Source organism: Mastacembelus armatus, chromosome 1, assembly GCF_900324485.2.
Source record: "Mastacembelus armatus chromosome 1, fMasArm1.2, whole genome shotgun sequence".
NCBI lineage: Eukaryota > Metazoa > Chordata > Actinopteri > Synbranchiformes > Mastacembelidae > Mastacembelus > Mastacembelus armatus.
This window is the reverse complement of record NC_046633.1, coordinates 22,777,304-22,797,876: the sequence shown is the minus strand read 5'-3', so window position 1 is coordinate 22,797,876 and position 20,573 is coordinate 22,777,304. Positions and strand designations below refer to the sequence as shown.

General features: G+C 40.9%; 1 protein-coding gene across 3 annotated transcripts in view; it reads left to right on the top strand.

Annotated features, from left to right (window-relative positions):
* Positions 1-20,573, top strand: part of pkn1a (protein kinase N1a) — a 39,931-nt gene that overhangs the window by 7,033 nt on the left and 12,325 nt on the right. For 2 of the 3 annotated variants that reach the window (XM_026303165.1, XM_026303167.1), the window contains exons 1-5: positions 14,616-14,766; positions 15,569-15,763; positions 17,633-17,738; positions 18,330-18,478; positions 18,945-19,065. In XM_026303165.1, the coding sequence (XP_026158950.1) occupies positions 14,725-14,766; positions 15,569-15,763; positions 17,633-17,738; positions 18,330-18,478; positions 18,945-19,065 (613 nt within the window). In that variant the 5' untranslated portion in view covers positions 14,616-14,724. Of the gene's footprint in view, positions 1-14,615; positions 14,767-15,568; positions 15,764-17,632; positions 17,739-18,329; positions 18,479-18,944; positions 19,066-20,573 lie in introns of those variants that run through there. The other variant, XM_026303166.2, reaches the window with a different exon arrangement.

Here is a 20,573-nt window from a genome sequence, read left to right as displayed (position 1 = left end):
GCGTTCGTGTTCAGCAGCTGCATTTCTGCCTTGTCAAATTCTCCTGCAGTTTGTCTGCCCTGCTTTATTTTTCATGTCTTGGAAGTTTCTTGGCCGTCTTTAAGTTTTGTTTAACTGTTTTAGTGTAACCTCTGCTATCTCGAGGGACATTTTTTTTAAATTTTTTTTTTTAGCCTTGCTATTTCCAACAGAGTACTGTAAATCAATGAGACAGCAGCTCTGTCATTCAAGCAAAAAACCATCCACCGAGGGAGGGGCATACAGAAACATGAAAAGTGTTAGTCGGGGGCTGCCACTGTGGGAAGTGGTTACAATGGGTCTCATCTAGTTACCGGGAAGATGTGATGTGTAGGAGGGAGCTTTACATTCACATCAATAGCCAGAGAAGTTAGTGCAGCAGCAGCTACCTTGAAAGAATTTCATCTCATGTGTAATACAGTAGTGATTCATATATTCAGTGCATGACAGAGGCTTCTCCACACTTGTAAGGAACCATTTCCCGGCCCCTGTACTACAACCTGAACTAACTCCCCATGATAAATGGTTGTGGACGAGTCAAAGTCATGAGTGTAAAGTGATCTACCATGTTATCTCGCCAGCCCCCACTTCCCTTTTCTGGTCTCTCCTGTTATCGGTCTCTCCCTCCTGTTCAGGCTGTGCACCAGCTGCTGCCTTCCTCCTCCTCCTCTTCCTCCTCCCTCCCTCTCCTTTTACTGCCCTCATATTTTCTCCACTGGGGATAATTAGAAGGAAAAGACTTTTTCTTTCAAGTGATGTTGTAGCTGTTAACTAGCCTGCAACCAAATGAACTAAGCACTTGCAGGCCAAACATGGTTAACTTTTACTGCATAATTTCAAAGTTATTACTGTACAGCTTTTAATGTGTGTGTTTGTTTGTGCGTCATACACGGAGGGTGTGACCAATACGATATAAATAGGTTATGGGAGTTATTAAAGCCTCTGCACAAACAGTCCTTTCGTTTGAATGGGTGGGAGATCAAGTTGCAGTGATAAGTGGTGGTCTATTAGGAGGTTTAGATGCGCATCCTGAAAGCTGAGGATGCATGGATGCTTGGATGCTTAGATAGCTGGGTGGCATTATAGCCAAATCACTTACAAATCAGTCCATCATGTAAAAAAGTGCTATGTGCTATTAACATCATATTCTTACACTGGATAATATGTCAAGGATCTTTGAGCGGAAAGAACTGAGGCAGGACTCAAATATTTGACTCTTCAGATATTTGTTCTTTGGGGAGGTATTCAGTTTTTTAGTTTTGGTATGTGGATATTTTTTTCTTCCTCTAAAGGGACGCTATCAATAAAGTAAAATATTTATACTTTTTAATTCCACCATTAAAATGTGGACAGATATACTATCTCAGCCCCTGGCCTCCCCCTCGCTCACAGCACTGAACAGCTTCTAGTTTACCTTGGGCTTTGAAGGGAAGGCAAAATGCAGACTGATGCATCATGTCTGTTTCTGCTGCTGTATCAGTTTTGATCTTTTTTGTTATAGTTAGAAGGGAGTACCCTTTTAAATACCTGAAGATGTTAGCGACAGGTGTAAGAGAAAGTGTCTTTAGTGTTGTCTTGTTATGGACAGAAAACTGTTTTGATAATTGATTAATGGTTTAAGTTCTTCTTCAAGAATCATGTAAATAGTTTCCTATATCTGAGGTTGTGCCATTTTTGTGCTTTATCATTATACTGAATACATGATATTTGTCAGACCAAAGAATGAAAAGAAATAAATATTAACATGTATTTTTTTATTCCATGCATGCTGCTTCTTGGTTAAAATCTGGTGCATATATTACCCACATCTCCCTTTGGATCAAATCCAGTGTTTTTCACATACAGTAGAAAGAAAATGGCTTCCTGTTGTGTGCTCTCTTGAAATTGCAGTGTAAGTAAATGAGCATAATGAAGCTGCAGCAAGAGCACTGAGCCTATGTGCTGCTTCTACGTCACGAATCTCTTCAGTCATTTAATTCTCAGTCAGTGTGACACTCAGCTCCTGCTCATTTGAACATTGGAGGGTGTGTTGGACAAACACATAGCTGAGAGGAGGAGGAGGAGGAGACAGGTGTTTCCTGGTGTGTTACCTGGAGGATGGCCTGTCATAGAAACAACTGACAACAGGATGAGCTCATAGTTTTTCTACCTCATGATTTATAAGCACATAACAATGTCCACCACCACATACACACAGTTTTCCAGGCGACTGTGTAATTTAGGAATCAGTGGTGTATTTGTGTTTAAAATGTTATATGTGAAAAAAGACTGTGTTCTCCTCCCGATGTTGTTTACAAGTCAATAGTTTTTTTGAAAGCTTTATTGAGCATGCACTCTCAGAGGACAATTAACTAAGTGTGGGCTGTAAAATTATATTTAACTGTGTAATTACAGATTGGATTGAATTGCACTTTGCCTACTCCCTTGATTAAATGATTGCTTACATTAAGCTGTGATTACTCAAACAGGTCCAGACCTTTCCTCAAATACTTTATATAACCTGAATCAAACACGAACCTCCGCTTGTTTTTGTTTACATTAGCTGACTTCTACAGCCCTTATCGGCTAACACACATTTTCCCCAGAATATCTCTGGTTTATCTGCTGTCTCAAGGAAGGCATTTCCATCTCCATCATCCACATGTCGTTCCCTGCTACATTTATAAGTCAAACTGCTGAACATACTGTCTGTAGCTCAGGGTAAGCCTCTATGAAGATGAGTGCTTTCAACAATATTAAACATGGCAGTTTAATTTACTGTGTAGTTATGTAACAGGTTAATCTAAAAATAAAAACAGCAGCCTTTTTTTTTTTTCTGTACACACAACAGCTCAGTTGTGAGCTGGACTTGTTCCTGCAGGTGGTGTAAACACATGCGGACCTGCTACACTGGTCTCTGCTGCTGCCACACCTGAGCCCAACTGTCATAACTGTAAAAGCTGTGACACACATGGACACACAAAAGGCAGTGTGAGTGCCCAAGGGTGTTTCTGTAGCACACTTATGTGCACATCCACATTCCTTCTCTCTGTTAGGTTCACTGTGTACAGCCACACATCCTCAGTCTCCCTCGGGTGCTCTCAAAACACACAATGTACTTATAGCTGGTTTCTATCTCACCATGCGCGCGCACACACACACACACACACACACACACACACACACACACTTCTTCGCACACATTGTAACTTGCAGTTGTGACTTGTTCTTGGTCAGTCGTTGTGTATCAAGGCTCAGCTGCATCAATGAACAAAGTGACAGGTAGTTTAATGGAGACCTAAAACACTTTGTGTGTGTGTTGTCAGGTTTGCCAATAAGTTATAAATTAACTACAGGATTTGTTAGGATGATGGCTTTTTTTATTTGCGCAGAACTAGTGCTTGTGTGTTACCGATTGTAGTGAGTGTGTAACCGACTGACCTAATGGAGCCAGGATGGAGCAAGAAATCTGCATTCAGGAGAGTTTTGGACAAGCTCCATATTTTTACCATCACTACACTGTCTGATAGAAGCTGTATAAAAGTTCTACAGGCTGCTCCCCTCCTCACCTCCCTGCAGAACTGCTGAAACCTGTGGGTCAACACTGATGATATGCATCAGATGATGCATATCCGAACAGCTTGTCACACAATTTTGTTTCAGGCTTCTCGCTCACCCCGTGTTTTGCTATCAGGCAGTTTAGCGTTAAGCAGCTAAACCCACTGTTTCAACACCAGTGCTTCAAGTTCATACACTCCCACTCAGTCATGTACTTCCCTCTGCAATTTACTCATGTCTGAACCATCTGAGCTGCTTCATGTGCCTATTAATAGTTTTTCTTTGTCTGACATTTCATAGTCCAAAAGCTTATCTAGTCATCAATGAAATCATAAATCTGTAATGAAAATACATAAATGCAGCTTTATGTAATTCCTACAAGTATTTTATAATGGAGTGAAACTAAAAATAAACCCTTGATTTTTCAAAGAAACAAATTAATTTTAATGTCCAGTTTATCTCTAACTGCGCAGTAAACCCATGACCTCACTTTTTTCTCCTCCCGCTGTTTCCCTGTCTGGCTAACACTCACTCCAGCTCTCTAACACATACAGACTCTGTTTTGATTTTGCCTCATGTGTTTTTTAAAAAAGGCGATAATATGATTTTGATTATGAGTGGCAAGACACAATTTAGGAAAATGATTCAAGTCTTTAAAAATGGTCAGAATGAGACGCTTTAGTTTATTGCTTAGGATGTTGATTTAATGTGCAGCCAGAGACAGAGAGAGCTCTCAGTGAACTCCTCTCCACCCTTGAACACAAGCTCTTTTTCATCCTCCTCCTTCCCCTCATGTGTCTGACATCTGTGTGTTTGGCAGTGAGTCTGGCCTCCCAGCATACTCTCACATGCTCTTTTATCTATCAATTGCCTCTGGCACCGTGGGTCTACCACCCTCCCTTCCTCCTCCACCTACTTCTTTTATCATTTTTTGGCTGACCATCTCTCCCCCTCTCTCTCTGTCCCCCCAGCTCCCATCCTTCCTGTCTCTTCCTCTCTGCCTGTCCTCCTTCGATCAGTCTCTGTGCTCAGAGACTTTCTTGGCCTTTGTCTGTCTTGTGGGGAAGGGTGGTGTCCATCTCTCCTCTCCCCTTCCCTGCAGCCTCGTCCCTCCCTTGTAACGTTAACGTTATTCGTCCGGCTTGTGTCGTGTATAAGTTATGTGTTAAGCATGTTGTAATGTTTTAATCTGGTTAAATGGTTATATAGATGTTAAAATGATATTATTGAATTGGTCAGCCACAAGAATAGTAATCACCATTATTTCTTCTAGTAATCAATTATTTCTTTGAATCAAGCGAGTTTCTTCACATTTTCTGTTTTATATTATTAAGGTTTTGAGGTTACGAACTTTAAATGAACAATTTGAACACATCACTGTGGGGTTTGGGGATTTTGTGACATTCTTTATCATTTTGTAGAATTTCTTTGACAAAACAATTGTAAATTTTCATAGAAGAAGAATAAATTGAATAATTAGTAATGATTATTAATACAGAAAATAAACCTGCACACTCACAGATTCTCCACACACACTACAATCAGCTGAATTCAGAAGAAGCTGAAGCTTGTTTTATTACATGAAATGAAATGAGAGCAGTGCTGTTTCTGCAGCACATCTGTTCCAGTTTCTGCTGATCACAGGAGGCTGATCTAATAAAACACTTATCTTTCAGAAAATGAAAAAAGGAAATTTTAAGATAGTCTATTTGGTGTCATTGGGGTGAGATTCTGGTTACCAATCATCTCAACTGCAGCTACTTTCATAGAATTTCACAATTGCTTATCAAGGTATTGTACTTGTTATTTGTGTGATTGAACTGAAAATGAGCATGTGTTATGATGGGTCAGGAATCCGGGAAAAATTGACTTTTTATTTCACTTCCCTGTGTTGATTCTCATCTTGGGTGGAGCCAGTACATATTTGTTTTACCTTCACGGGTCATCAGGAACAAGTGACACTCCCCAGCATAATTTTTTTTTTTTTATTGACACTGATGTCACAGAGTTTTTATTTCTGTGAATCTGCATTTTTAATGAGTGCAGTTATGGTCCATACTCTTAAAATCACACAAACTAAGCTCTAATCACCCTTGTTTTAAATGGGTTCAGTGATATCCATGTGCACTTTAATATAATACAAGTAAATGCAGATCAATTATGTGTAGACACTGTAAGAAGTGCAGGGAAATAAGTTAAAGCCTAAGAGGCTTTATTGTTTTACTGCCTATCTACAGGATGGCTATTGTCATCATTCAAACATCTCAGGAATGCTTCTAGATGTTTTCTTTATGTGACTCAGCTACATACAGTATACAGTGTCTTGAACCCTCTTTTCTTTAACACATACACACAAACATGTTGAAACACACATTGTTTTGATTTCAGGTGGAAGTCTGTGCCTAATCTATGCACTCCAATCCAATCCAATCCCATCCAGGAACAGCTCGTGTCTGCTTTATGCTTTTTATAAGATATGACAAATCCAAACTGACATCAGACCAGTGAGCCATGTAGACCTATTTCTATTTCTTTACAGTTAACACACACACGTACACAATAAAATACAGTGAAATCAGTGTTGTTTGTGCAGCTGCAGGGCTGTCTTTCCATGTAGCTCATCTAGGAAGATAACCCAGACCTGTCAGAGCAATTACATCTCTGCTCAGCCGGCTTTCACATACAGTGAACACATACAGTGCACATACAGCACATACATACACATACAGTGCATGCAAACGTCTCCCAGGAACAAATACAGCACCAAAGACCTGATGATCCTTATTTTATTAATTTCCAACATATGATACTTCTTTTTCATCCTGATTAACATCGATTATGGCATTTTGTGACAAAAATAACTTCTGTTTTTTAACCACAGGAAACTGAGAAGACTTGATATCACACAGTTTAATCTGCAGGCCGCTGGCCTGCAACAGTGCAGTGCATCAGCACAGTACTTGTGCTGAGTTACTGGAAACACTTGGTGGTTTCAGTAACTGGTTTATACATATAAATACACTTCTATTGTTTATTTTAAGTTGGTTTATACTATACACACGCATATATATATGCGTATCTCTCTCTCTCTCTCTCTCTAGAGAGAGAGAGAGAGAGAGAGACCAGGTTTTTCAGATGAAACAAGACATTTGCTGAAGTTACCTTTGGCTCTTATGATGAGAATTTTTAATTGAAAGCAATACATCAATAAAATAACTGGCAGATTAATCAATAACAGGGAAACATATTGGTTGCAGGATTATACTTAGGTCTTTAGAAGAGCAGGACAAACATTTGCACTCTGAATGGGAACATCTTAGCTATTGTCTATTTGTTCTGTCTGCATGGTGTGTGTGTGCTGCACGAACAGCTAACATGCCTCAAATGATACAGCAACATGTGCGACTGGTGTGTGTTGCTCTGGAGTCCCATTATTTGTTATTGGATTTTATAAATTGTAAGATGAACAGGTTTGGCAGCTGTGTTTGTCCTGTCACTAAAAAGCTGGATCAAGCTCAGAGAGCAAGGTTTCCTCCACAACTGCCAAGTCGACGGACTCAAATGAACTTCAAGTGAAACAATAAAGTGGCCTCTTCTGGTAAAAACAATGGCTGTCAGGTTGAGCCAAGTTTATGACTAATATACCATTTAAAAAATGGCAGATCCTGCTTCAGTGTTTTCTGCCCAAAGAGCAGAGATTATTGTGCTGATTATTTTTTCATGAATTTCCCCTTGAGGATGGGTATGCTGAAACCTAAAGGTTGTAGTTTGTGGTCATAGTAGAAACTGAAGAGAGAGACTAGGTTTATAATATTTTAGGTTTACCCTAAAATGAGGGGCGTTAGATTCTTTCAGGATTTCTTGTCAGAAGGATGAGCCCAAGAAGAAGAGGGAGAGTGCAGATGGATGGGCAAAGAAAGGAAAGGAACATGGAGGGTCGGATACAGTGGAAGAGGGAGGGAGACGGACAGTCTGACAGTCTCATGGATGTCCTTGGGGAGGGTCAGGTCACGCTGCCTCATCACTGCAGACGTGATTTTCTCTAATTCAGTTGACAAAAAAAAAAAAGATTAATCATTTCAGTTATTTCATAGCCAAATACTCAATAGTGTTCTGGCAGCTGAAATAATAAGGATTTGGTGTTTATGTCAGATGGATACTTTTGAGCTTTTGGCTGTTGAATTGAAGTTGAATATAGCAAGCCATCTAGTTACGTTATCATTAAAACTTTGGAGGGCATTTTCACTGTATTTTATAGACAAAGCAGTCGGCAGATTAAGCAATATTGAAAACAATAAGTTGCATTAATCAAAGCCTTAAAGCCTGAAAGCTGTTACTCTAAATATTTAAAGGGGTCAGTCACTTTTTTCTCTTGTTCATGAGCTCTTTTGATTAACTCTTGACTGGCACATGTGTTGTACACTGTAGTTGCAGTGTGGTTGCTGATTCATCTCTGGTCTCTGCCCCGTTTCCATCTCTCTTTCTTTCTCTGCTTATTTGTCTTTTCTGTCTGCTTCAACCCTGTGACCCTCTCAGCTGTGCCTCATCCGTCTCTCTCCTCCCTCTCTTCCTGTCCTCATGCTGCTCTCTTTTTGTTTGCCTGTCTGTCTTTCTCTCACTCAGGCCCTCACTAAGCATTTCTGTCTTTTATATTAGTGTGACTGGGCAAACTGGCTTTTGCTATTGCCAGCATGTTTTTTTGTTTTTTTTTTTTCAGTTCTCCTTTGTAGATGTTCCACTTAGTCATGATTGTCCATTTGTCTGAGGTTTACTATGTTACTACCAACAGACATGTAATCTAAATTAATGGTGTGTGTTTTTCCACCACTCCAAACCAACATTTCCTTCTAAAACAAATGGTTAATTTTTGGTTTGGTTTTTATTCCCCTCTTTTACTTGTCCACTTTCCTGCGTGGCTCCCTCTCCTTGCATCTCTGTCATGCTGTCAGTCAATTTGCCAAGAATAGGAAATGGTATTTCCCAGCAGGTTGGTCGTTTCGGCAGGATAATGCACAGCATCCCATGTGGCAGTGAAAGACGTCTTCAGGAAATGATTTGCAAGTTAGTGGGAAACCATTAGAGAAACCCTTTGCAGACTCATGCTTCGGTCATACTGTACATGTTGGTGAGGGTGTGCCTGATGGTTTCAGCATCCTCAACTATGTTTGTGCTGTTTGTCTGCCCGGGCTGAAATGTCTCTATATCTTCGGCACAGATTGACTAGATACAGGTTGAGACTTGTGGATGTGAATAGATTTTTTTTTTTGGGCAACTATTGGACTAATATAGCTGATAAGGGCTAATTAGCAAATGTCATAGCAAGATGAACTAAGATGTGTGCATTTTGCTAAAAGCCCTACTGTTTCTTCAGTACACTTTCATATAGCCATATATTTCATATATGTTGCTATAGACGGTGATGGTCAAAAACTGGCTTCATACCTTAAGATCTACAGTTTTCTGTCACCATGTAAATTAAATGACAATGGGTAGAATGACAGGTTTGTGACCAAAAAGAAGCATCAGCTGCCACAAACTGTGTACTTAAAGAGCCAACCAAGAATCTGGTCACCTTGTTGAGTAGAGAGAATTAGCAATACCATCTCGTATTCGGGTTTGGTTGCTGTAAAAAATCTTAACAGAACTGATAATCTCTTCTTCCTCTTGTGTTTTTCTTCCTCCTCTGTTATTAGCTGTACGAACCAGAGCTTGTCAGTACTTCCTCTGTCACATTAGAGCCTGTGTCCAGTCACAGCTACAATGGCATTTTCACACAGCGTTAAATTCAGCAGCCTGCCACTACACAGGACTATTTTGGAATGAGTGTACTGGGAGTGCACAGGCAACACCCACTATAGTAACACAGGCCTTAGTGAAAATGGACTGAGCTCTGTGGCCTTATTCCCTGAGAGGCACATCCTCACGTTTCACTGGTGTGCGTGTGTGCGTGTGTGCGTGTGTGTGTGTGTGTGTGTGTGTGTGTGTGTGTGTGTGTGTATTTCAATGAGTATCTCTCCTCCTATTTTTGTTCGCGTCATGCACAATTTCAGGACCGTGTCTTTCTATGACTTTTGTGTGGACACTAACTCTAATCTGAGTGCTCATTGTCACTCCGTAGGAAAACTCCAGGCGTTGGCCTCGCCGTGGAGGACACACACACACATGCATGTTACCCATGTTCTGCCTTGTCCCTCCCCGTCCAGCCTTAGGTTTATCTACGCCTCTCACACAGTCTGATCGAATTAGTCTCGCATGGCGCCGTTATCTATTGAATTACGCCATTGTTACTTCCCTGGACATCGCTGGTGAATGTTCCTCCCTGGGCTAGTTCACTAACAAGCTGCGGAGGATGAGTCATTTATGGCCTGTAGCGGTCACCATCTTTGTGGTGTTACACAGGGTCAGCAGCTAGAGGATGAAGTTGAATGTTGCGTTTTACCAGCTTCATCTCTTTATCTCCTGAGCTCAAACCATTGAAAAGGTGCCAGTATAGGAAAGGTGTGTCTGTTTCTTATCTGTGTATGACTGGTTTATAATGAAGCATCTATGTTGGTCAGAGCACACTGTCAACATCTGCTGCTGTTAACATGTTCCTGACACAACAGAAGATACTTTTCCACCAACTGGACCATGATGTGTCTGAGTGTGATTCAACCATTGGCTGCATCATTTGCAGCAGAGATTGTGTTCATTTGTTATTGTTTTACAGCAGTGGATACTGACGACACTTCTATCAATCACGTGCGACACATATTGATGATACAAACCCGTGGTGCAGTGATGGCCATAAAGTTGACATCAGGGTTGATTATAAATCTCTCTACTGATGGATTTCTCTATCTGTGAGTTCCCTTTTTAACAGAAGTGCATTCATGTTGGCTGTGGGTTGGGGGTTTGATCCTTGGCTTAACTGGTCCACATGTTCTTGGGCAAGACACTGAACCCGTAGTTGCTCCCGGTGGCTGTTCCATCGGTGTGTGAGTGTGTGTGATCGTGCGTGTGAATAGGTGAATGGACAAATCATGTAAAAGAGCTTTAAGTGCACTTGAGTGTAGATAAGTGCTCCACAAGTATAAGGCCATTTACCAGACCATGTTAGACCAGCAGTGATGGTTGGTCAGTTTATATATGAGATTAGATTTTTGTTTTGTAAGCTTTTAGAAAATGTAGGTCAGCTTTCAACATAATTGTAACAAAGTTATATTTGATTTTGTCACTCATCATGTATTTGCATTTTTGAGCCCACTGATCTCTCTGTGCCCTGTTTCAAATAGAAGTGGAGGAACAACCAGTTCACTCAAATGTAGCGTGTATGTTTTCATTGAAGACAGTGCTGAAATATTACCAGGCTAACAGTCCACAGGTATGCTTGAGGCTATGTGAATATGTACTTATGTTTCGGTTCATGTGTGTGTTAATTAATACTAATTCACATTAAACACAAGGTCAAGCTGAAGCTGGTCAGAGAGTCAACCTGATGATGGTGCTACAGGACACTGAAATGTGCACAGTTCAGCCAGAGAGGACATGCTTATCTGTGCCAGATGTCAAGGAAATCCACCCAAATTGTTGTGAAGGCTCAAAACCAGAAATGACAATCTCATGATAGCAGCAGGCACAAGGATTAATCTTATCATGAACATGAATACCTACACAAAATTTCATGGCAGTCTTTTCAGTAGGTGTCTGTTTCAGTCTGGATTAAAGTGGTAGGCTTTGATATCCCTTATAGTCAGGCCATTAATGATCTCAAACACTAGCTGAAAGTATTACAAGCTGCTTAAAACCTATTTTTATTATCCAGTCACCTAAAAAGTATCAATACAGTGGGGCAAATAAGTATTTGATACACTGCCGATTTTTCAAGTTTTCCCACAAAGAATAGAGAGATTTGTAATTTTCATCATAGGTACACCTCAACTAAGAGACAGAATCTAAAAAAAAAAAATCCAGAAAATCACATTGTATGATTTTTAAATAATTAATTTCCATTTTATTGCATGAAATAAGTATTTGATCACCTACCAACCAGCAAGAATTCTGGATCTCACAGACCTGTTAGTTTGTCTTTAAGAAGCCCTCCTATCCTCCACTCATTGCCTGTATTAATTGCACCTGTTTGAACTCGTTACCTGCATAAAAGACACCTGTCCACACACTCAATCTATCAGACTTCAACTTCTCCACTATGGGCAAGACCAAAGAGCTGTCTAAGGACACTAGGGACAAAATTGTAGACCTGCACAAGGCTGGGATGGGCTACAGGACAATAGGCAAACAGCTTGGTGAGAAGGCAACAACTGTTGGCACACTTATTAGAAAATGGAAGAAATTCTAGATGACTGTCAATCTCCCTCAGACTGGGGCTCCATGCAAGATCTCGCCTTGTGGAGTATCATTGATCCTGAAAAAGGTGAGGGATCAGCCTAGAACTACACGGGAGGACCTGTTCAATGACCTGAAGAGAGCTGGGACCGCAGTCTCAACGGTTACCATTAGTAACACACTACACCGTCATGGATTAAAATCCTGCGGCGCACGCAAGGTCCCCCTGCTCAAGCCAGTACATGTCCAGGCCCGTCTGAAGTTTGCCAAAGACCATCTGGATGATCCAGAGGAGGCATGGGAGAAGGTCATGTGTTCAGATGAGACCAAAACAGAACTTTTTGGTATAAACTCCACTTGCCGTGTTTGGAGGAAGAAGAAGGATGAGTACAATCCCAAGAACACCATCCCAACTGTGAAACGTGTGCTTTTTTGCAAAGGGGACAGGACGACTGCACCGTGTTGAGGGGAGGATGGATGGGGCCATGTACCCTGACCTCAAACACACAGCCAGGGCAACTAAGGATTGGCTCTGTAAGAAGCATTTCAAGGTCCTGGAGTGGCCTAGCCAGTCTCCAGACCTGAACCCAATAGAAAATCTATGGAGGGAGCTGAAACTCCGTGTTGCCCAGCGACAGCCCCAAAAACTGAAAGATCTGGAGAAGGCCTGTATGGAGGAGTGGGCCAAAATCCCTGCTGCAGTGTGTGCAAACCTGGTCAAGAACTACAGGAAACGTCTGACCTCTGTAATTGTAAACAAAGGTTTCTGTACCAAATATTACGTTCTATTTTTCTATTGTATCAAATACTTATTTCATGCAATAAAATGGAAATTATTTAAAAATCATACAATGTGATTTTCTGGATTTTTTTTTTATTTTTTTTTTTTAGATTCTGTCTCTTAGTTGAGGTGTTTTGTGCAGTGTTTTGTTGCATCTCTCCTTAAACCTGGAAAAGAGATTGATGAGCAGAGTGGAAGAACTCAAACAGGCTCTCTTCAGATCAGTTACACAATCAGTTCACACATAATCTCTTGGCATTAAGGCGACAGCTCGGCAGAAGAACAACAACCCATACTGACACAATCCAGCCCCAACAGCAGCTCCTCACACTGGCACTGGTGCTATGAGTGTAAGCAACCATTTCATCAGTGTTTCTTACAGAGAAAGATGTAGATCACCTGCACACTTTACACAGGGAGGTGGAGATGGTGGAGGAAGAGAGGCAATGATCAGTGATAAGAGAAGCCTTTGGTCCATTACAGTATTTGATTAACTGGAAATCATTTTTCAATACAAATGACAGTCATCAAAGAAAAGGCATTTTTTATGCAGTGTTTAGTGATTACTGTGGCCAAAAACATGACATGATAAATCAAATACATTATGAGTCACTATTGCAGGTTTCACCACAGGTACTGAGACTTAACCATGATTATATGTTAAGCTTTACTATACTGTAGAGTGACAGTTGGCTTCCTTATAGCCAGTGAGTTTTAGCAGTCTGTTCACCTTGAATCCACACAGCCACTGTTTGGTTCAGTCTGCCTTCTCTTATGTCACCACCAAATATCACAAATTGTCAGTGGTCAAACTGTAAAGGTCTGATTTGCAAAATATTTTGTACCTGTCCTCTTTTCTGCCTGTGGAAAAACACAAACATAAAGGTTTGGTCATCAGAGCAATCTAGAGAAAGTCACCAATAATAAAGCAATTAAAGGAATTTAGTAATTAGCAGTTAGGAAGGGGCTTTCCCCATCACTATCCTGTTGAGCCGTCATTAAGCAAACTGCCTGCTAACTACTACCCTTGGCTTGGTAAACCCCGTCAGCTGCCTGTATTGTAGCTGTGGCACAAGGCTAGCAGCTAGCGATTACCCCTTTCTTATAGTGTATGTTATGTTCACAGATTAGTTCTTCTGTCTACAAGTAGCTAGAAAATCAGGTAAACACAGTGTGAGTGCAGTGTCCATAAATATAGGCTTATGGGATAATGATCAAAGCTGACATTTCTCAGCTTGCATCATGTGTATATGTGATATACATTTAATCTATATTTGATTGTACATCTGGCAAAGTGTGACATGCAATAAACCTGTGAGGTCACTGTTATTGTGCATTGTAAACTGGCCTGTAACTGCTCATTTCCCACTTTGGAGGATGATGTTGGAGGTGAGCAGTGCTGGTAACTCCACCCACTGCTGCTCATATTGAGATATTATCATATTTCAGATGAAGCTGTGTTTCAGTCCACATAATATTTCTATAGGGGAAGCAAATCACCTATGTGGAACCTAAAGGAAGCAAGAAGTCAATGATGCAACAGAAATCATCCCAACTTTACTCCTGGGCTTAGATCCAATACCTCGAAAATGCATCCTTCCCTTGTTTCCGCTGTCAAGATTATATCACTGACCTGAGTGAGAGCAAAAAAAAAAAAAGCTGTCCTCCAGTCACTTCGAGCCAGATCTGATTAACCAGTGAGCAAAAGCAGCTGAGGAAGACTTGACATCATGCAGACTTACTGACACAGATCAGACAATGATTTACAAAACCTTCAGCAGGGAGGACGTATAGAGTCTCTTTCCTGTTCGCTCAGTCTTGCTCTCCACTGACACCAGTAAAAGCACAGAGGAAACAGGAAAGGCCTGAGCAGCTTGGTGTTGGGACGGATATCCTGTTTCGGAGGCGTTCCCCCTCCTCTCTCACTTAACTCTCCCTCTTTATCTCTTTTTATCATTTTCCCCCTAACCGACTTTGCTCTCTATGTGGCATTAACGGTTTGGCAGAGTTCAGGAGCGAACCAAAGATTTCTGCTTTTGTAGATCGCCGTCTCTGAGTGAACCATGTGTTGGCATGGTGACGAGGAGGATGAGGACAGCTCTGAGGTGAAGTGTTGTTTGCTGGTTTGTTTTATCGATGTGTTTGTGTCATAGTCGCTGCTGTTTCTAGTGATTGACGCTCTCTTTTCTGTTCCTTATTGTGTGTTGTGTTTACAGATCTAGAGTTTACAGACTCTGTAGCAAGTTGTAGTGAGATTATCGTTGTAGTAGACAGGAAAAGGTTGTTAGAAGTGAGTAGAAACTGTCTCAGCACTGAGTGTTGTGTGGTGGTCCTAAAAATGTCTATGAAGTTATAAACTAAAGAGAAAGACTGGATCATGAGAAAAGGTTGAAAGAGGACAGTGGAACAGATTTGTCATTCACTTTAATGTTTGTGTTTAGTATGAATCTTAGCCAGTCTAGCAGGCAGACTATGCAGAACTTAACTTCACTAAATCTAAAACTCAGAGGTTGCAGATTTGTTTTGAAATATTATGAAAACTGGCTGAAGAAGATTCTTCTCATTCCTCTCTGCTCCTCCTGCATGACTCTTTCTGTCCTCCTGCTTTCTTTTCTAGCATTTTCATTTTTACCCAGCTTTGCCTCTTTCTTTTGCCCCATCACGGTCAACCCCCATCCCCCCAGTCTCTGTCTCTTTCCTCTCATTACTGGCTTATCCTTCTCACCATCTCTTCCTCTTCTGTCTCCCTCACTCTCAACACCTCCTGTTACCTCACTGGGATTGTTATGTTGGAGATTCACCCTTGTGCTGCCATGTCAAAGATATTTATTCTGCTCATAAGCACATTGCCTAACTTTTCTTTCCTTTATCCTCTTTATTTTCTACCCTCTTTCCCTATCTGTCCAGAGTGACCCAGGTGGGCTGTCAGTCCTGGAGCAGCTCGGTCTAGACCAAAACTCAGATTTCTCAGACTCCAGTGTTCAGCAGCTTCTAGATGAACAACGCGAAAGGATCCGCAGAGAGATCCGCAAGGAGCTGAAGATCAAGGAAGGAGCTGAGAACCTGCGCAGGGCAACGACTGACAAGAGAAACGCTCATCAGGTCAGGCACAGCCTCACTTAGATACTCTGCAATGCAATGCTTTAGTTCAGGGGGCCCCAGCCCATGGTCTTTGTGGCCCACTGTCCTGCTTGTTTTCTCTGCTCGCAAACTGCTGATTACCTGGATCTGGTGTGTTCACTCACCATCTGGACAATAATAATTCATTAAGTCCTCCTTTACACCTTTCCACCCTCATTTGAGATGGTATTTTCTAGCTTCTGATTGGCTGAGCACACCTGATCCAGGTAATCAACAGTGTGTAGGGCAGGGATAGTTGGAAACAAGCAGGGCAGTGGCCTGTTGAGCACCAGAGTTTGACATCCTCGTTTTATTCGATAGGTCACTTTTTCTCGTACACCAGCCAAATGTCTCATATTTAATATTGTTTATCTTCTAAATGTTTTCCACTGCTAACATCAGACTCAAAATATCAAAAGGGAACATCAGGGATTATATCAGAATGCATATTCTAAATTGCTTTCCACACAGACCCTGAAATGCAGGAATGGTTTATCACCACAGACAAAACATCAGTAACAAACAAGGAAGGAATATAAAGATATAATCATGGAAATACTGACACTAAAGTTGGAAAGTCATAGATACCACATCAGCACCACTGCAGGAAACCAGTATAATGACCGCTATCTGGAACAGGCTGGTGAATCAGACGCTGGAATGTGAAGTTCTTATCCTGTTTGTCATTACTGAATGTTGGGACTTTCTGAAAAAATTTTGCAAAGCCCTGGGTAACCAATGTTTTGACCTTTTAATCACCCTGACTGAGCTAATTTCCACATTTTGAAGTAGGGGGTTCCCACAGTCCATTATCACATGGGTTCACACTTGTACTGGGCAGCTGCTGAAAGTTAAACTGCTAGAAAGCAGCAACAACAGTGCCAGACTCTGGTGTAAGAGCTGATCAGCTGAAGGATTAAATGTCTTGCTCACACAGAAGTCTAGGTGGGATTATGGGAAGAATGGGCATTAAAAGGAAAAAAAGAGGGATAGTGTACAATTGCCCCATTTGGATACTGGTTCTAGACAAAGGTAAAGGATCTCCACTGTAGCAACATCTGACTCCATTAACGCATCGTTTTCTGCTTTAGGCAAGTCATTATACACATTTTGTCCTTTGATTGATCATTTATTTCAATATGGCAATATGATCCAAACACATTTCAATTTTTGGTGGTGTCAGTTGATTTTTTTTTTTTTTTTATAAAATGAACTGTTTTTGATCTTCAGCCATTCATATTAAAACCCACTTTTTTCCTGTGGATGTGAATGATGGAAATTTTAGGTCAGTAGGATCTGTTGCCTACACCCTGCCTGTAATCTGGAAATGGAACAGCTCACTGAAAACTGAAGAAGAAGCAGGTTGAGATTGTTAAACTCACATATTTTCAAAAATAAGAAAGCTTTAGTCAGACTGTCTCAGGAATGTGTAGGCATAAAAAGTACGGATTATTCAGAGGCAACATACATATAGTTTGCTCAGGACTAATTGCACCTCTGTAGAAGGCAGAGTGGGTGAAGTGGGTTTGATTTGTTTTATTTAGTTTGACAGGTATATTCAGACTACTTGCCTGTGCCTGCCTATTGAGTGCTATTATATCTTAATCAAGCACATTAAATAAGATTTGGACTGAAAGACAACCTCAAAAGAGGAACCTTTGTTAGAAGAATTAAATGATCTAATAGATCTGAAAACCTGCTGAAAGCTTAATGTCTCACAGAATCAGGTCTAAGACAATGCTCACCAGTTTGTCATTACACTGATGTTGCCATACAGCCAATCAGTGGGAGTATTAAAATTTCTCCTTAACAAGAAATATACGAGGTTTTGTGCTGTGTATTTATCTGCAGGTGGAAAATCAGTTGCGATCTTCCAACCGCAGGCTGGACGACCTGCATGCTCAGCTGCAGGAACTGGATGCTCACATTGTGGTGAAGGGAGGGGAGGAGATTAAAGGTATGTGAGAAACTATCACTCATATTGTCCTTTTGTTCTATCGTATCTATCAAGACAGTGTTCAGATTTGCATCAAGGTAGTGAAGTAACTTTTATCTGTCAGGTATTAAAGGATATTATTTCATCAATATTTGGTAAAACATGGAAAACACAAATTTGCATGTTCAAAAAGGCAAATCCAAAAGACGGAGTACAAGTGAGACGACTAATTATAGGTACAGCAAAGTCTGATGACCAAACCAAACTATTTTTGAAAGCCAATTATACGTATATGCTGCAGCAAATCTCAACTTGGTGCATATGTTTGTCCTCAGCGGGCCATTGTAAGTTTTCTTCATAGTGAATTTAAATTCTTTCTAACATGTTGTTACTAAATTTGGACTGGCTCTGAGCACTGGAAAAATAACATACCATGTTGCGTTGTTTTTCCAGGATATGAACTCGTATATGCTGCTGCAAAAATCCAGAAGGACAACAGTATTATATGCCATCCTGTGAATTTCCCTGGAGTATTTTCATTTTAGAGCACGCCATGTGAATCCTCATCTTGTTCCTTTTTTATCAGCTCCAACCTTTTCCTTCCCTCCACAGATGAGTGCCCTCAGTCTCCAGGGGCAGAGAGCCGAACGTCAGCCCACAAGGAACGCATCGCTGCTCTTGAGAGACAGCTCAACATCGAGCTCAAAGTCAAACAGGGAGTTGAGAACATGATCCCCATCTACGCCAATGGATCCACCAAGGTACAGGACATGATTTCTGTCCATGCACACAAAAACACACCTGAACACAACTCAATAGGACAATGTATCAGACACTAATGCCTTCAGGCACGACATATTGTATCATACAGCTCCTCCAAGATGGCTGGCCTTGACTGTGTGTGTTTGCATAATCTAACATTCTCTGACATACAACATAATCTGACATTGATGATGAACTCTAAATATATTTAACCTGTGACATGCAAAAACCCTCCCCTACACACACACCCCATATATTAAATACTTCCCACCCTCTTATTTATGCAGCACCATGTCGTCCATTTCACCTTGGATTCGCTCTAATTGGTTTTGTTTTTGGGAAACAAAGACAAAGTGGCAACACCTTTCCTCATGTCCTTCATATACGTTGCCTTTATTTTATAATATATGGCTTTGTGGTTTCAGTCATGTTATTTGCTCGTTGTTTTGTTCCTCCTTCATCCAGGATAAGAAGATGCTGCAGACGGCCCAGCAGATGCTGCAGGACAGTAAGACCAAAATTGACATCATCCGCATGCAAATCCGCAAGGCAGTACAGGCCACTGAGCACAATGACGACATGCAAGGTAAGTGTGGTTTGATTGAATAAATTATTCCTGACAATATATGACCTCAATTATTTAATAGGCTAATAATGTAGCACCTTGTTTGTTTGTTTGTTTTTAAAAATAGAGTGTCGAGAACTAACAGGAACTGATGAGAGAAGTTGCAGTTACATACTGTAATTAGCATATTAAACCTGCAGCTAGTTAATACCAGATATTTTAGTCTCAAGGGTTGTATGCTGTGGTTTATGGTCAGCTGACACTGACAGGATGCTATTTGCTGGGTCCCTCTTCACATGCCGCCTGCAGTCTTTTTCCTGAAATATCAAACATTTTGTCCTGAGTAGGAGCTGCAGACAGCAGATGCACTGTGGCATAAACAGATCAATCAGGAGCCTGCCCGCTGTTTTCATAACTCACAGCCTGAGTCTTGTGGAGAAGACGAATACACACTGAATTGTCTGAGTTTTTGTGTGTGTTTGAGTGTGACTGTTTGTGGGGGTGGGTGATACAAAGCCTGTGAATTAGCCCACCTGGCAAAAAAAAAAAAAAAAAAAAATCCAACAAAAGGAGCGACAGATCAAAAGTCTGACCTGTACACACACACACACACACACACACACACACACACAGTTTTGTGTGTAGCGGTACAACAAAAGCATTGTCTGTGCAGGTGATTGCATGTATGAAATGTCTGGAACCATGTTCATGTGGATGTTATACTCTTGATGCAGCTGTGCATAATATCCAATATATGGTCCCATTCAACTACTTTTACATTAGACATTGATTGAATACAGTCAAACAATTGTGATATCCTGTTCCTCCGTACACTATCACTATCTTTATATGTTGTGACAGAACAATCAATGCCATTTCAGGGCAGGCGAATGAGTTTCTATAGGTCAGGGAGAGCTGGAGGACCATTATAGCCCCTCTGATGGGAACACGTTGAGATGGTGGTTTGTTAAAATGAGGCAGGGAGACAGTGAAGGGAGGGGATAGATGTTAAAAAACAGATTTTAAAGATGGAGTATTCCCTTTGGAGTCATATATTCCTTTCTGCTCCTGTCAGACTGAGGGAGCTGATGGCTGTGGGTGTCTTTTAAGGCAAGAAAGATAATGGCTGTTTGGAAGGATCATTTAAGGGCCTTTTAAGGCCACATTTAATCCCTCTATGTTCTTCCTGTGGGCTTAATGATCTGAAGTCCTTTATATTGCCGTAACATAATAAAAATAGTATTAAAAGTGTTAATGACCAGCCTGTGCATCAGTTATTTTGTGCTTAGAGGGAAATCCAGCAATTTTACATATCAAAGTTATTTACTGGTCTTAAGGACCACTGCTACTTATGTGAAAAAAGTTGAATCAAGGCAGGGAGGTGTATGAAGTATGATATATTGCCTCAAGTGATATAACTTGAGTGAACTGAGGGCTTGGAGTTAAGAAGAAGTGGGCGCAACAGACCTCTGTATCCTGCTCCTTATTTCTAACGGAAACTTTATTAACCTCCACTAGCACAACATGCC